Source organism: Myxocyprinus asiaticus, chromosome 42 (genome assembly GCF_019703515.2).
Source record: "Myxocyprinus asiaticus isolate MX2 ecotype Aquarium Trade chromosome 42, UBuf_Myxa_2, whole genome shotgun sequence".
In the NCBI taxonomy this organism is placed as follows: domain Eukaryota; kingdom Metazoa; phylum Chordata; class Actinopteri; order Cypriniformes; family Catostomidae; genus Myxocyprinus; species Myxocyprinus asiaticus.
The window spans coordinates 23,987,549-24,004,730 of NC_059385.1; the positions used below are offsets into that span (position 1 = coordinate 23,987,549).

Below are 17,182 nucleotides of genomic sequence, written 5' to 3' on the forward strand. Positions count from 1 at the left end.
AGATGTTGTCTCTACATCTCTAAAAAAAAAAAAAAAAAAAAAAAGTTTACTCTGCCAAAGCGGCGTATCTCCTGCATCACGTGACGGTGGGCTCCGGCTCGTGGTTGCTATGGAGATGACGGCAAGATTTGACGCAGAACGTCAGTACAGGAAACAAAAATACTGCGCTTCGAGAATATACGTAAGTATACGCCTGAACATGCTATGGATTTTATACTCATTCAACAGTACACATCCCAGTTGGATAAAACGAACATTAGAGATGTTTTTAAAAAGAAGTCTCATTTTGATAAAGTACAAACTACGACGTTAGAGCACTGTATTGTCCATTCCCGGACAACAGATATAGTGCTGCTTCAGTAGTGTTTATGGAGAAATTATACTTCTGCATGTACTATAATTTAAAGAGCTTTGTTAAAATATATCTGTAACATTGCTAGCATATCTAAATACAGGTGCATCTCAATAAATTAGAATGTCGTGGAAAAGTTCATTTATTTCAGTAATTCAACTCAAATTGTGAAACTCGTGTATTAAATAAATTCAGTGCACACAGACTGAAGTAGTTTAAGTCTTTTGTTCTTTTAATTGTGATGATTTTGGCTCACATTTAACAAAAACCCACCAATTCACTCTCTCAAAAAATTAGAATACATCATAAGACCAATAAAAAAAACATTTTTAGTGAATTGTTGGCCTTCAGGAAAGTATGTTCATTTACTGTATATGTACTCAATACTTGGTAGGGGCTCCTTTTGCTTTAATTACTGCCTCAATTCGGCGTGGCATGGAGGTGATCAGTTTGTGGCACTGCTGAGGTGGTATGGAAGCCCAGGTTTCTTTGACAGTGGCCTTCAGCTCATCTGCATTTTTTGGTCTCTTGTTTCTCATTTTCCTCTTGACAATACCCCATAGATTCTCTATGGGGTTCAGGTCTGGTGAGTTTGCTGGCCAGTCAAGCACACCAACACCATGGTCATTTAACCAACTTTTGGTGCTTTTGGCAGTGTGGGCAGGTGCCAAATCCTACTGGAAAATGAAATCAGCATCTTTAAAAAGCTGGTCAGCAAAAGGAAGCATGAAGTGCTCCAAAATTTCTTGGTAAACGGGTGCAGTGACTTTGGTTTTCAAAAAACACAATGGACCAACACCAGCAGATGACATTGCACCCCAAATCATCACAGACTGTGGAAACTTAACACTGGACTTCAAGCAACTTGGGCTATGAGCTTCTCCACCCTTCCTCCAGACTCTAGGACCTTGGTTTCCAAATGAAATACAAAACTTGCTCTCATCTGAAAAGAGGACTTTGGAACACTGGGCAACAGTCCAGTTCTTCTTCTCCTTAGCCCAGGCCTCTGACGTTGTCTGTGGTTCAGGAGTGGCTTAACAAGAGGAATACGACAACTGTAGCCAAATTCCTTGACATGTCTGTGTGTGGTGGCTCTTGATGCCTTGACCCCAGCCTCAGTCCATTCCTTGTGAAGTTCACCCAAATTCTTGAATCGATTTTGCTTGACAATCCTCATAAGGCTGCGGTTCTCTCGGTTGGTTGTGCATCTTTTTCTTCCACACTTTTTCCTTCCACTCAACTTTGTTAACATGCTTGGATACAGCACTCTGTGAACAGCCAGCTTCTTTGGCAATGAATGTTTGTGGCTTACCCTCCTTGTGAAGGGTGTCAATGATTGTCTTCTGGACAACTGTCAGATCAGCAGATTGTGTAGCCTAGTGAACCAAACTGAGAGACCATTTTGAAGGCTCAGGAAACCTTTGCAGGTGTTTTGAGTTGATTAGCTGATTGGCATGTCACCATATTCTAATTTTTTGAGATAGTGAATTGGTGGATTTTTGTTAAATGTGAGCCAAAATCATCACAATTAAAAGAACCAAAGACTTAAACTACTTCAGTCTGTGTGCACTGAATTTATTTAATACACGAGTTTCACAATTTGAGTTGAATTACTGAAATAAATGAACTTTTCCACGACATTCTAATTTATTGAGATGCACCTGTATATCTTGTACAGTAAATAATAGCCTGAGCAAAGTTATTAACGTGCTGACTATCAGATGAAGTATACTGTATAAAGTATATTCAGTATAAAGTATTTACAGTATGTGGATGGAAATGTACAAATTAAACACATAGGTTAGGCTTATCTGGTTTTGCTGACAAAGTGTGTGTGTCTTTCAGGCAAGAGGTTTCCCAGACAACCTGCTGACAAGACAATGCATATCGCCCCTCCTGTCAGCAGAGACAGGGTCATACCTAAATTTCCCAAGGTACACATCACTCTGAAGTCACATGATGGTAATAATTTCCTTCGACTGAACAGATCATTCCACATTTCTTAAATGTATACTTTGTGCAATATCTCCTAGTTTGCAACTTTGAAACAGTTAAATCATCCAGCCTGACTCATGTTGTGTCTCATGCTACAGGAAATTCTGCAAACATTAAGTAACTGTACCGAGTGCTGTAGATTAAGTTATTGAGAATGTGTGACATCCATAGAGTGTCCTCAATGTTGACTAATGCTTACAGGATCACAGGACTTCAGCTAATTCTGCAGAAATAAAAAAATTATTCATACAGGTGCTTGTGCGTACTAGTTTTCTCTGTAATGGGGTCATTTGGGGCATGAAATCAAAGTTACTGCATATTCCTGCTTATTGCGCAAGATTCATCAGTGCATGCTATTCTATATAAACTCAGCAAAAAAAAAATAAGATAATTTTGTAACAATCCAAATAACTTTACAGGTTTGAACAATGTTTTCCTTGCTTGTTCAATGAACCATAAACAATTAATGAACATGCACCTGTGGAATGGTCGTTAAGACACTAACAGCTTACAGACGGTAGGCAATTAAGGTCACAGTTATAAAAGACCTTTCTACTGACTCTGAAAAACACCAAAAGAAAGATGCCCAGGGTCCCTGCTCATCTGTGTGAACATGCAATAGGCATGCTGCATGGAGGCATGAGGACTGCAGATGTGGCCAGGGCAATAAATTGCAGTGTCTGTTCTGTGTGACGCCTAAGACAGAACTACAGGGAGACAGGAAGGATAGCTGATTGTCCTCGCAGTGGCAGACCACATGTAACAACACTTGCACAGGATCGATACATCCAAATATCACACCTGCAGGACAGGTACAGGATGGCAACAACAACTGCCCGAGTTACACCAGGAATGCACAATCCCTCCATCAGTGCTCAGACAATCCGCAACAGGCTGAGAGAGGCTGGACTGAGGGCTCGTAGGCCTGTTGTAAGGCAGGTCCTTACCAGACATCACCGGCAACAACGTCGCCTATGGGCACAAACCCACCTTTGCTGGACCAGACAGGACTGGCAAAAAGTGCTCTTCACTGATGAGTCATGGTTTTGTCTCACCAGGGGTGATTGTTGGACTTGCAGTTATCGTCGAAGCAGGGTCGAGGTGGAGGGTCCGTCATGGTCTGGGGCGGTGTGTCACAGCATCATCGGACTGAGCTTGTTGTCATTGCAGGCAATCTCAACGCTGTGTATTACAGGGAAGACATCCTCCTTCATGTGGTACAAAAAAGAAAGTGGGCAAAGAAACCGACATTGGACAACAGATAATTGGAAAAGAGTGTTATGGATCTTAACCCCATTGAGCTTTTGTGGGATCAGCTAGACTGTAAGGTGCATGTGAAGTGCCCGACAAGACAGCCACATCTACAGGATGTTACAGGAAGTGTGGGGTGAAATGTCACCTGAGTATCTGGACAAACTGACAGCCAAGGATCTGCAAAGCTGTCACTGATGCATGTGGAGGATTTTTTTGATGAGAAATGTTTGAAGTAGTTTAAGAAGTTCTGAACACTTTTTTTTTTTTTTTTTTTTTTTTTTCAAAATTGTAATAACTTCATCTTATTAATGTCCTGACAATACAATGTGATCAGTTGAATGCCACTTTGGTGAATAAAAGTACCAATTTCTTTCCATAAGAGCAAAATCTGTACATTTATTCCAAACTTTTGGCCGCCAGTGTATATATAGCTCATATATATATATATATATATATACGTATGTGTGTCTCTGTGTGTAAATGGCAGAGGCAAATAGCAATAGATGCCATTTACACAAAGTGCAATCAACAAAAGCATCTTCTTTGCACTAAGTGGAAATTGTGTTCGATGCTATCTGCATCCATAATTAAATACTAACATACAGTATAGGGGTGTCTCTGCAGTGTGTTTATTGAGTCCCACAGACACCCTATACCTACCCCTAAACACTAACCTTCCCTTACAAAAATGAACCATGGTTTTACTACAGAAACCAGAGTATCACCATGGTAATTTGTAGAAAATTAAAGGTAACCACAAAATTAAAACATGTTTACTATATTAACATCATATTACTACAGTAAAACCATGGTTAATTGCATTAAAATAATGACTTCTGCCAAAAAACAAGGTTACTACAGTATTACTGTTGTAAAACCATGGTTAACTCCCTGATTGTCACCATGACCAAATCACTGCAAGATAATCAAGCTTTAAATACACTTTTATTTATTATAAGTAGTATTAAAGGAAATATTAATAGTGGAGACAGGAAAAGGTGGAACAAAATAAGTTTTGAACCCGGGCTGTCCAAACACAAAAAAGCACATCCACTCTGACTTTACACCCCCAACTACTGAAGCGACAGTTTTGCACAAAGGTGCAGTTTGTCTTTAATTTCTGTGTTTCCACCAGACTACTGGAGTGCAAATAGCCATTCTGTGTGGTAGATGCTTTTGACACCTAGTGCAAAAAGTCACTTTATTAAAAGTTGTCTTCACCAGTTATCAAAACCTCTAAAATGACTGTCCTTTTTGGATGATATCACAAATCCCTCTTACTTTTCAATACCTCCCCTCTAACCACTCAGCCTCATTCTGGTATGGAACACCCACTTTTCATGATCCAATCAGTTCCTGATGGATTAAATGAAGTCCCACCCTTTTGTTTCTAAGTGTTAGTATTTCATTACACACCTTATTGCATGTGGAAACAAATTAAAGCAATTTTCAGAAGTTGTTAGCAATCAATACTTGATGGCCAAAATTGTCTGGTAATTGTTGTTGTTCATGGCTAAAAGAGTTGTTCAGCATTTATTAGTTCTTCTTTTATTAGTAAACTTTATTGTTCTTTTATTCTCTAGTGTTATAATCCTCAAGCTTGCCTACAGATGAAGGACAACTGGAATTCAAAAGCCAAGATGGAATTCAAAGCTGCCTGCCTACAAGAGTGATGATTGATGATTATATTGATCAATGATAGTTAAATAACATGTACAGTATATTTACAGTATACAATTTTACATGATTTTAGATATGACAGGCTTAAGATGTCGAAAGCAGTGGTGGTTGGAGGCCTCAATGTGGGAAAGACATGCTTAATAAACAGGTAAAGTTTATGGATATACTTTCCACAATAATAAAAGAACTTAAAACTCTCTAAGATATTGTCAGTTAAAATAGAGGTAGTAATGTTAAGTTGTCAGCAAGGTTTCACCACCCCTGTTTAGTTTAATGCTGTATTTTTCATCTAGGTCCATTAAGATGTTCTTGTATGTTGAAGGTTCTGTAAAGATGTGTTTGAGAGAGACTACAAGGCTACAATTGGGGTTGACTTTGAAATTGAGAGATTTGAACTGTCTGGGCTGCCATATTCTCTTCAAATGTGAGCAATGATTAACAACACATTAGCTCAAAGGTCAAGCAACCGATCTTATCCTGTGTATGTTAGTTGTTTGATGTTTGATTTTTCACATTATATTATTTGTAGATGGGACACAGCTGGCCAGGAAAAGTTCAAATGCATTACATCGGCATACTACAGAGGAACTCAGGGTAGGTAGTGTAGGTTCAGCCTTTAAAGGAGTAGTTCATCATTTACTCACCCTCATGCCATCCCAGATGTGTATGACTTTCTCGCTTCTCCAGAACACAAATGAAGACTTTTATAAGATTATCTCAGCTCTGTAGGTCCATACAATGAAAGTGAATGGTGGTCAAAGCTTTAAAGCTCCAAAAAGCAAGGCAGCATAAAAGTAATCCACACAACTCCAGTGTTTTAATCCCTGTCTTCAGAAGCGATCTAATCAATTTTGGGTGAGAACAGACCAAAATGTAACTCCTTTTTCACAATAAATCTTGATATCAGCAGTCTCCTTGGCAATCATGATTTCCATCTCCTAACCACTTCCTAGTGCCATCTACTGCATCAAGAACTAGGAAGTGTAATTGAGCTTGAAATCATGATCATGCACAGAGACTGCAATGGAAAGATGTACAGTGAAAAAGGAGTTACATTTTGGTCTGTTCTCACCCAAAATCGATTGGATCACTTCTGAAGACACGTACAGTATTTAACCACTGGAGTCTTATGGATTATTTTTATGCTGCCTGTATGTGCTTTTTGGACCTTCAAAGGTTTGGTCACCATTGCATTGTGAGGACCTACAGAGCTGAAATATACTTCAAAAAACCTTTGTTTGTGTTATGCAAAAGAAAGAAGTCTTACACATCTGGGATGGCATGAGGGTGAGTAAATGATGAGAGAATTTTCATTTTTGGATGAACTATTCCTTTAATGCTGCAAATATGAAAGTTCAACCCCCTATATAATCATTTCTGTTTTTGCTTCAAAAGTTATCATTACTGTCTTTGACATGGCGGATATCAAGACCTTGGAACACACACGGTAAGAAAATGCTTGACTGAAGTGGAAATGTGTCCAGTGTTTTGAATACCTTTAATAAAAACCTTTCCATGAAAGTAACATTGCATTGTTCAGGCAGTGGTTACTGGATGCTCTGAACGAAAATGAACCAAACTCCTGTATTGTTTTCTTAGCTGGCACAAAAAGAGACCTCCTGGTGAGAATGATTGCCCACACATGCATGCATATGTACATGTACAACTTGTAAAAGCTATTAAAGAGTCTCTGCTGTCTTTATCTGAAGTCTACAAAAGAGTGCCAGAGAACTGAGAAAGATGCCATAAAGATGGCAGCAGAGATGAATGCTGAGTTCTGGTCTGTGTCATCAAAAACAGGTACAGTCTACAAGCATACAATGATATGAATACGAATCTGAATATATTTAATCTTGAAGATGGTTATATCAGTTCACATTTTATTTGAAAACAGTTGGACTATAGCTGTAGTCCTTGGCTATTACTGCTTGAATGCCTTGTAAATTATTGTATTGTCATAATTTTTTTTTTTTTTTTTTTTTGTGGTGGGGTTAGTGAAAATGTTGACAGGGTAAAAGAAGTGCTACTGACTTCAGTGGGCAACCAGAGAAAATCCTTATTGTTGAGCTGTACAAGAAAACATGGTCGGGTCTAAGGTTTCTTAATGTAACTACAATAACAATTGCTACAATGGGTTTTCCATAGGGGAGAATGTGTGTTTTTCTTTCGTGTGGCAGCTCTGGCATTTGAAGATTCCATTCTGAAAGACCTGGAGACAGGAAACAGCACCGCTAAGATTGGAGATGGAAGAATTCTGAGTAAGAGATTACACTCTAAAATGGTTAGAAAACATTGATAGAGGGGAAATGCAATGTAAAGGTATTGTAAGGTGTAAGATGAAGGAGATTAAAAAGTAAAAAGGAAGTAATATGCCCTCTAAATGTCCATGTGGCTTTGTTATTTCAGATGATTAAGCACTGGAGGATGCTCAAGCAAAGCCAATGAAGCAATCCTGCTGTTAATCCTCAAGGAATATCAAGGGTTAAAGAAGAAAAAACAACCAGTGTGTGTTTATGATAGGAAGGACCAGAAGAAATATGTAACATAGTGGAAAAAGGGATTTGTTTCCCTGACATAACCAACCTCTGAGCTGGTGGATCACTAATTCTACTGCGTACTATTCATCCTCTCTGAGAGGGACTAGAAGAGAACAGCACTAAAAATATGGGATTGATCACCCAAGCTACAGATAATGATTTATACTGTAGTATTAAAGGAATATTCTGGGTTCAGTACAAGTTTAGCTCAATCGACAGAATTTATGGCATAATGATGATTACCACAAAAATTTATTTCGGCTCGTCCCTCCTTTTCTTTAAAAAAGCAAAAATGGAGTTACAGTGAGGCACTTAAAATGGAAGTGAATGGAGCCAATTTTTTGGAGGGTTTAAAGCAGTGAAGCTTATAATTTTACAAAAGCACTTACATTAATTATTCTGTTAAAACTCATGTATTATTTGAGCTGTAAAGTTGTTTATATTGTAATTTTTACGGTTATTTTAGGGTTTTAGGGTTAACAGCGTTACAGTGTCATGGCAACGAAGTTATAAAATTGGGTGTAACTTTACACAGAAAAGGTTAGTAGTGATTTTATATCACTTAAATCAGGTTAACATGCATATTGTTAACATCTTGTGGCTATACTTATGAAACAGTGTGTACTTTAATGTTACAGATTGGCCCCATTCACTTCCATTGTGTGCCTCACTGTAACTTCGGATTTTTTTTTTTTTTAATTTAGAGTTTTTTTTTTTTAATTTGTATTTTTTATATATATTTTTATTTGTGCATTGCCGGCGCATCTCCAGTAAGCTAGGCGGCGCTGTGTACTTTCTAATGTAATTATTTCGAGGAAGTCAGTGTCTAGTTAGTTCAGAAACAGTACTGTTATTTCATTGTTTTTTTTTTTTTTTTTTTTGCAGATAAAACGTAAACTATGTGATGTTAGGCTATAAACGAATATTGAACCTATACTTCACAAACTCAAGTTGGAAAAGCTCTTTTCAGCCCGTTGTTTGAGACGGAATACATGCGTCACGCGACATGTAAACAAACAGCAGGATGACAGATTGACATGAGTTTTGATTGTTGTTTTTCATTTCTTATGTGTCTCTACTGCGGCCATGCAATCTATCTGCACTTTAAATAGGCAGTTGCAACGTTTGAAACGTTTTCATGGATACATTGTCAATTGGGATAAAGTAGCAATGAAGATGTTGATATTCCGTAGACTGGTTCAGCGTTGGTCAATTTTTTGCATCTAAATGCTTGTATAATTGTACATTTGAAGACTACAATGACTGTGACCATGAAGGCAAACAAGTCCTACAAGCTTGTGGTGCACAAGAAGGGCTTTGGAGGGAGTGGTGAGTATGCCGTCAGTAGTTGTGTATGTTAATAGAACCGTACATTCATTAACTGATCTCAGCACTGAATTCGTTTATGTTTAGGACACCAGACTTTTAATGCAACTTCTTGTATGTCTTTGCATGCATTTTAACACTAACTGGTTTTCCACAGATGATGAGTTGATGATGAATCCAAAGGTGTTCCCTCAGGTTAAACTGGGGGATATTGTTGAGATTGCACATCCAAATGACGAATACAGGTGAGAGGAAATATTGAAAAGACAGTTTACAGATTTGGTCTGAAAGGAAAAAAGAATAATATTATTGTTTTTGTTGTGCTGTTGTCTTTCCATATCCCTTGTAATATTATTAAATAAATATATGGATAAAAATACAGGTATGTTTAATAATAAATTTAATATTTCAGTACGTGTTACTCTTGTCACCTCTCTGTCATTCCTTTAGTCCTCTCCTGTTGCAAGTCAAGAGTTTGAAAGAGGACCTGCAGAAAGGTCAGCTTTGTGTTTAAATGTATTCTGCAGAATAAAAAAAAAAAAAAAATCATGCCATCCCAGATGTGTGTGACTTTCTTTCTTCTGCAGAACACAAATGAAGATTTTTAGAATAGTATTTCAGCTCTGTAGGTCCATACAATGCAAGTGAATGGTGACCAGATCTTTAACGCTCCAAAAAGCATCGAGCATAAAACTAATCCATACGACTCCAGTGGTTTAAGCCATGTTTTCAGAAGCGATATGATCTGTGTGGGTGAGAAACAGATGAATATTTAAGTCTTTTTTTTTAAATTTTTTTTTTTTTACTATAAATCTCCACCTTTGACCAGCCCCAACCAATAGGTGGCGATATGCACGAAGAATGGGAATCAAATGGCTTACTTCTATACTGCCTTTATGTGCTTTTTGGAGCTTCAAAGTTCTGGCCACCATTCACTTGTATTGGACCTACAGAGCTAAAATATTCATCTAAAAATCTTAATCTGTGTTCTGCAGAAGAAAGAAAGTCATATACATCTGGGATGGCATGAGTGTCAGTAAATGATTTTCATTTTTGGGTGAACTATCATTTTACTTACAGAGTGTTTTCCCCCCGAAATAACAGAAACCATCAGTGTAGATCAGACAGTAGCTCAGGCCTTCAAGCTGCGTGCCTACCAGGATGTCATCATCAACATTGTGGATCCAAAGGTCTTTAATATTGAAATCCACTTTTTGAATATATATATTTATTATTATTATTTATTTATTTATTTTTTCATTTATTTGTTAAATTTTTACTATTCTATTCTTACAATGGTAGTACAAGTGAAAATGCTCCATTAAAATTTAACAGGATGTGACTCTGGATCTGGTGGAGCTGACTTTCAAAGATCAGTATATTGGACGAGGAGACATGTGGAGACTGAAGAAGAGCTTAGTATGTTCATCACTCTCTAGCCTGTGTGCATAATATATAAATGACATGAAATGGTAATATATGATGATGTCAGCTTTGTCTTCATGATGTTATTTCTGCTTCACACAGGTGAGCACATGTGCATATGTGACCCAGAAAGTCGAGTTTGCAGGCATCAGGTAACAACATTTTCAATTAAGTGTACATAAGTGTGTGTTATGTTTAATAACCGTTTTTATCATGATTTCAGGGCCCAGGCCAGTGAATTGTGGGTTAAAGGAGAGAAGGTCACTTGTGGCTACATTAGTGAAGATACACGGGTGAGAAGAAAATTTCCTTGGAAATGCCTTGGAAATTAATTAGTACTTAATCTTTATTGTGTATAGTGACCGTTTCCTTCTTCTAGGTGGTGTTCCGATCCACATCAGCGATGGTTTACATATTCATTCAGATGAGCTGTGAGATGTGGGACTTTGATATCTATGGTAACAAAGACTTCCCACTGAATCAGTAACCTGTTATTTATTATTGTACTTATTGTGGGTAAATTTGCAATGCAAATCTGTTATATAAGCCGCCATCTTCATTGACAGGTGATCTTTACTTTGAGAAAGCTGTCAATGGTTTCCTCTCCGATCTGTTTGCCAAATGGAAAGTGAGTGCCATCCTAAAGCAATATTGGTTCAAGTTAAGCTCAATAGATAGCATTTGTGGCGTAATGTTAACGACCACAAAAAATTATTTCGACTCAAGGTTAAAGTGAGTCACTTACAGTACAATATAAGTGAATAGGGCAGATTTTGCAGAGTTTAAAAATGTGAAGCTTATAATTTTATAAAAGCATTTACATTAATTCTGTGTATTATTTGAGCTGTGAAGTTGTTTAAATGGTTGTTTTAATGGTCTTTTTAAGGGTTTACAGTGTTATGTTGTCATGGCAACAAAGTTGTAAAATTTAATATAACATTACACAGAAGTTAGTGAGTGATTTTATCACACTAAAATCATGTTTACATGCATATTGTTTAGGTCTTGTGGCAATACTTTTGAAACAGTGAGTATTTTAATGTTTACTTATTGGCCCCCATTCACTTCTGTTGTTAGTGCCTCACTTTAACACAGATTTTTGCTTTTTTTAAAGAAAAGGAGGGATGGGTGGAAATACATTTTTGTGGTAATCAAATTTATGCCACAAATGCTGTCTATTGAGCTTAACTTGTACTGAACCCAAAACATTCCTTGAATCACTGACCAGGTGTAATATTTTAACACATTAGGCTGTGGCATTATGGGGTTTGCTTTGTTAACATTTAGCAACTTTGAATAAATTTAGGAGAAAAACTGCAGCCATGAGGTCACAGTAGTGTTGTTCTCTCGTACCTTCTACTCCGCCAAAACACTAGGTGAGCATTTCATATTAATTAAACACATTATGTGCTATGTCCCATGTTTGTTTTTACTAACTTCAGTCAAAAATGTTCTTTCTTCATGTAGAAGAGTTCCCCGAGGCCCAGAGAGCCTCCATCAGACAAGACCATGAAGGACGTTATTATGAAGATTTCTACAGGTCAGGCAGTTTACTAAGCATTGAGGCTCTTGGCTTATACTGCACATTACTTTCATTCTGTTTCATTGTGGGTTGTGGTTCAGGGTGGTGGCCCAGAATGAAAGACGTGATGAGTGGACATCTCTGCTCATCACCATTAAGAAGCTCTTTATCCAGTATCCTGTGCTGGTGCGTCTTAAAGGAGCAGGTATGTATGGCAATGACATCAATCATTTCGTGTTCACAGTTCTTTAAAATCAGGTAAGGCAAGCATCACTATTACTATTGTTCACTACTACTACTTGAACAATCCCCTATCCTTAAAGGAATAGTTCACCTAAAAATGAAAATTCTCTCATCATTTACTCACCCTCATGCTATTCCAGATGTGAATGACTTTCTTTCTCCTGCTGAACACAATTGAAGATTTTTAATAGAATATTTCAGCTCTGTAGGTCTGTAAAATGCAAGTGAATGGTGGCCAGAACTTTGAATTTCCAAAAAGCACATACATGAAGCATAAAAGTAATCCATACACTCCAGTGTTTAAATCCATGTCTTTTGAAGCCATCCAATCAGTTTTGGATGAGAAAAGACCAAAATATAAATCTTTTTTCACTGTACATCTTGTCATTGCAGTCTCTAGGCACCATCATGATCTCAAACTTGATTACACATTCTAATGCTTGATGCTTGCACAGAGTGCTAGATGGTGCTAGGAAGTGTAATCAAGCTTGGAATCTTGATTGCCAAGGAGACTGCTGATGTCAAGATTAATAGTGAGAGAGGAATTACATTTTGGTCTGTCCCAAAATTTATTGGATCACTTCAGAAGACATGGATTAAACCACTGGATTCGTATGTATTACTTTTATGCTGCCTTTATGTGCTTTTTCGAGCTTCAAAGTTTTTATCACCAGTCACTTGTATTGTATGGACCTACAGAGCTGAGATATTCTTCTAAAAAACTTTGTTTGTGTTCAGCAGAATAAAGAAAGTCATACAAATCCAGGATGGCACGAGGGTGAGTAAATAATGAAAGAATTTTCATTTTTAGGTGAAAAAATTTCATTTTACTGATTGAAAATGCTTTGTCATTTGGAGGTTGAGCAGTTTTGTTTATGTCTCAACATTGCAGATGGATTCCATTGTGGCCAGAATTCCACAGCTGCTCAGGGAAATTATCTTGAAGCCATCAACTTGTCGTTCAATGGTTTGCATCTGCTTTTTACCTATGTGGTATCAGCAAAATTATTTGTCATCTTATCAGTGTCCTTTTTCATTTTTTCAGTGTTTGATAAGCACTACATCAACCGGAACTTCGATCGCACTGGTCAGATGTCTGTAGTCATCACTCCAGGAGTGGGTGTGTTTGAGGTGGACCGCTTGCTCATGATCCTCACCAAACAACGCATGATAGACAATGGTCAGTGTTTGCTTGTATGGACAGTACTTTTAAAGGGATAGGTCACCCAAAAATGAAATTTCTCTCAATATTAACTCACCTTCATATTTATTCAAACCCATATTACTTTCTATCTCGTGGACAACAAAAAAAGATGTTAGGCAGAATGTTAGCCTCAGTCACCATTCACTTTTATTGCATCTTTTTTCCATAAAATGAAAGTGAATGGTGACCGAGGTTGTCATTTTACCTAAAATATCCTTTTAATGTTCCACGAAAGAAAGTAAGTCATAAGGGTTTGAAACAACATGAGGGTGAGTATATGATTACAAAGTATTCATTTTAGGACATACATCACTAACATTGTGATCTCTTCTTAACAGGCATTGGCGTAGATCTTGTGTGTATGGGAGAGCAGCCCCTCCATGCTGTTCCACTCTTTAAGGTTAGTTACGACCGTGTCAGGTCAGTTATTCGAGGACAGCAGATGTTTATGAACATTGTTAGCCATAGATTTCTAAACGGGATGAAAAGCACATTCTTGTGAGTCATTTGTCATGCGCAGTCAGACATAGACTTTGTCATTTCAATTAGTTACATAACCGCACGGTGCCTGGAGACTCCAGAATCGGAGATGACTACAACCTGCCTCACTGGATCAACCACAGGTGAGATATGGAAGATATCCCTTCATTTATGAGTGGTTAAAATGCATGGAAAAATGTGGCATTGCTAGGGTATTCTGGGTGATTGCTAGGTGGTTTCATACTCACCCAACCCCATGTATCTGTGATATCCTAGCCCCTAGATATGGCTTGGGTCTAGAGGTAGACCGATATATTGGTTTTACCAATTAATCTGTTCCGATTGTTGCTTTTTGGAACTATCAGTTATCTGCAAAATCTATGCCAATAGTTGCTGATAATTTCTTTTTTTATTCCTCTGTGTTGCTCTGTGGCCGCCACTGGAGGATTTTGCAGTTAAAATGTCTTGGTTTTGCAGTATAATAATATTTATTCATATTTTTATCCTCACTTCAATGCATATTTTGATTAGATAACCAAGTGTTTGAAATTGAAGCAAGTTAATATACAGTTGTAACAGTTTGAGGACGGGCAATGAGGAGGCGGGAACCGGCCGTAAACGTAAGGTTTAATGTTAAAACACAACATAAAACATAAATGAACAGACACAAGCAACACTGCCACGTGCATCTCTCTCTCTCGAACCGGCGTCTCCGGCTGCCCCTTATCTTGCTCTCCCGCTGATCAGCTGTTTCAGTGCCGGCCGTGCTCCATCACGGCCCGGCCACGCCCTCTTCCTTGTCACACTCCTCCCCCGCCCGATTCAGGCCGGGGCGCCACCGGTGTGACTAATCCCACCTCTGCCCCCCCACCCCCTCTGGGGAGGAGACGCTGCCCTTCCGGCCGTTCTGTCAGCCGGTGGTCCACCCTGCCTCCTGTGAGCCTGGGGGAGAGACGAGGGGATGCGTGGGGAGTGGGAAAGGGCGAGTGGAGACACATAGAGAGAGAGAGAGAGCAGAACTTGCTTGCCGGCTCCTGGACACGCTGTCGCCCGGTCCTCAACCGCTCCTCCGCCCTCTGGCGGATGCCAGCTCGCTCCTCCCCCGGTGAACAGCAGCGAGTCCTCTGGCCGCTGGCAGACGGAACCACTCCTCCCCTTCTCGGCAGACGGCCGCGGATCCTCCGGCTCTTGGTGGCCGGCAACGACCCCTCTGTCCCCAGGCAGATGGCCACGGCTGCTCCCCTGGCAGATGGCAGCAGCGAGGACTCCGCAACAGCGCATCCTTCCTCCCCCCCGGGATTCAGCACCACTGTAACAGTATAAGGATGGGCAAGGAGGAGGTGGGAACCGGCTGAAGAATAAACATAAGGTTTAATGTTACAACACAACATAAAACATAAACCCGATCTCCCGCTGATCAGCTGATTCAGCGCCAGCCGTGCTCCATCAAGGCCTGGCCACGCCCTCCTCCTCATCACATCAGTATATATACAAAACCCTTCATCTGGTGAATATAGGATATAAAAAGCTTAATATGAATAATACTTAACTTAAAAATGAAAATTCCCTCATCATTTACTCACTTTCATGCCATCCCAGATGTGTGACTTTCTTTCTTCTGCAGAACACAAACAAAGAGTTTTAGAAGAATATCTCAGTTCTGTAGGTCCATACAATGCAAGTGAATGGTGACCAAAACTCTGAAGGTCCAAAAAGTACATGAAGGCAGCATGAAAGTAATCCATAAGACTTAAAACCACATCTTCTGAAACGACATGATAGGTGAGGGTGAGAAATAGATCAATATTTATGTCCTTTTTTACTGTCGATCTTCACCTTTGACCAGCCCCAACCAGTAGGTGGCTGAATGTGAAAGTCACTTCCACACCAGAATATGGAAGTGAAAGTGAAAACTTTGATTTATAGTAAAAAAGGACTTAAATATTGATCTGTTTCTAACCCACACCTATCATATCGCTTCAGAAGAAATGGATTTAACCACTGAAGTCTTAATATAAATAAACTACATCTGGGATTTTACAAATTTTGGACTCTGTGTAGCCTCTATGTCTTTACCCGTCACAGTGGGGGAAGACTAAGAATTTTGTTTGACATTCTAGAAATTGATTTTAAAATCTAATGGCTGATAAATCGGTTATCAGCTTTTTCCACCACCTTAGTTATTGGTTTGGCAAAGTCCATTATCAGTCAACCTTTACTTGGGTCCCTCCTTCAATGTAAGTCTATGGAATTTTTTCATGTGTTTTATTTCATGTGTTTTATTTTTCCAGGGAAAAAAAATTACACTTCTCTTAAATAAGCCACATGATTTGAGGTATAATTAGTATCCATTGCAGAAATAGTGTGGGAGAGGTTCGACACATCAAAGTTAACTGCTTAAAGTTAGGGGTTTGTTCACATCCCTAACGCTTAGTTTGAGCAATTTTGATTCTTGCTTAATAGGGTTGCCACTGATGTATTGACAAAAATGAATGTGAATTTTCCAGCTTTTACACTTCAAAGAGCCAAAACTCTTGCAGCTGTTTTACACCACGGATCAAGCTGGCTGGACGGAAGGTTAGAAATATCATAACTCCACTGACAACATGAATTAGTAACATTATGTTTAAAATTCTTAAGATAACGTCTCATCGGCTTTGCTTGTAAATCTACTAATGAAGCAGCTGTCTCTCTGATCTCTTCTCATTTAAAGGCTCATGCTGAGAAAGCTAAAAACATCAAAGAACATGGTGAGTTGTTAGAGTAACTGATTGGTTTTAGTTCTAGGGTTAACGAGCTGTTTCATTTGTCACTTTCTAACTTCAATTGGATTTGTCTTTCTCAGCTATCTGTGCTCCCAAAGATGAGAACAGCCTTCCCATCCAGGTGGACTATGATGCCTATGATGCTCAGGTCTTCAGACTTCCTGGTCCCTCAAGAGCTCAGCGGTCCACCAACTTCAGGTACTGTACATTAAAGTGAAAGTTCACCCAAAAATGAAAATTCTGTCATCATTTGCTAACAGTCATGTTGTTCCAACCAGTATGACTTTCTTTCTTCTGTAGAACACAAAAGGAGATGTTTTGTAGAATGTTCACTTCCATACCCTAAAAGTAAACAGTGACCAGGGGGCCAAAAAAGGACACAAAAGCACTATAAAAGTA

The 17,182-nt window shown here is 38.7% G+C and overlaps 2 protein-coding genes across 8 annotated transcripts in view; both read left to right on the top strand.

Moving 5' to 3' along the window:
* The first annotated feature begins 11 nt into the window (after window positions 1–11).
* Window positions 12–8,434, top strand: LOC127432788 (ras-related protein Rab-36-like). The gene is given in 12 exon segments (XM_051684210.1): window positions 12–181; window positions 2,198–2,286; window positions 5,185–5,270; window positions 5,355–5,429; window positions 5,604–5,705; window positions 5,811–5,875; window positions 6,677–6,728; window positions 6,822–6,903; window positions 6,991–7,081; window positions 7,427–7,435; window positions 7,438–7,539; window positions 7,688–8,434. Coding segments are annotated over 11 exon segments (726 nt in total). The 5' UTR covers window positions 12–181; window positions 2,198–2,232; the 3' UTR covers window positions 7,696–8,434.
* Window positions 8,435–8,492: 58 nt separating this feature from the next.
* The window catches only part of depdc5 (DEP domain containing 5, GATOR1 subcomplex subunit), a 47,033-nt gene continuing 38,343 nt past the window's right edge, over window positions 8,493–17,182 (top strand). For 2 of the 7 annotated variants that reach the window (XM_051684101.1, XM_051684103.1), the window contains exons 1-19: window positions 8,606–9,147; window positions 9,302–9,389; window positions 9,595–9,641; window positions 10,249–10,334; window positions 10,480–10,563; window positions 10,672–10,721; window positions 10,793–10,862; window positions 10,949–11,027; window positions 11,136–11,197; window positions 11,876–11,945; window positions 12,037–12,109; window positions 12,193–12,296; window positions 13,227–13,301; window positions 13,380–13,514; window positions 13,877–13,938; window positions 14,088–14,161; window positions 16,526–16,595; window positions 16,732–16,768; window positions 16,864–16,981. In XM_051684101.1, coding sequence (XP_051540061.1) covers window positions 9,078–9,147; window positions 9,302–9,389; window positions 9,595–9,641; window positions 10,249–10,334; window positions 10,480–10,563; window positions 10,672–10,721; window positions 10,793–10,862; window positions 10,949–11,027; window positions 11,136–11,197; window positions 11,876–11,945; window positions 12,037–12,109; window positions 12,193–12,296; window positions 13,227–13,301; window positions 13,380–13,514; window positions 13,877–13,938; window positions 14,088–14,161; window positions 16,526–16,595; window positions 16,732–16,768; window positions 16,864–16,981 — 1,454 coding nt within the window. In that variant the 5' untranslated portion in view covers window positions 8,606–9,077. Of the gene's footprint in view, window positions 9,148–9,301; window positions 9,390–9,594; window positions 9,642–10,248; window positions 10,335–10,479; window positions 10,564–10,671; window positions 10,722–10,792; window positions 10,863–10,948; window positions 11,028–11,135; window positions 11,198–11,875; window positions 11,946–12,036; window positions 12,110–12,192; window positions 12,297–13,226; window positions 13,302–13,379; window positions 13,515–13,876; window positions 13,939–14,087; window positions 14,162–16,525; window positions 16,596–16,731; window positions 16,769–16,863; window positions 16,982–17,182 lie in introns of all 7 variants that reach the window. The other 5 variants (XM_051684104.1, XM_051684105.1, XM_051684107.1 and 2 more) reach the window with 4 other exon arrangements.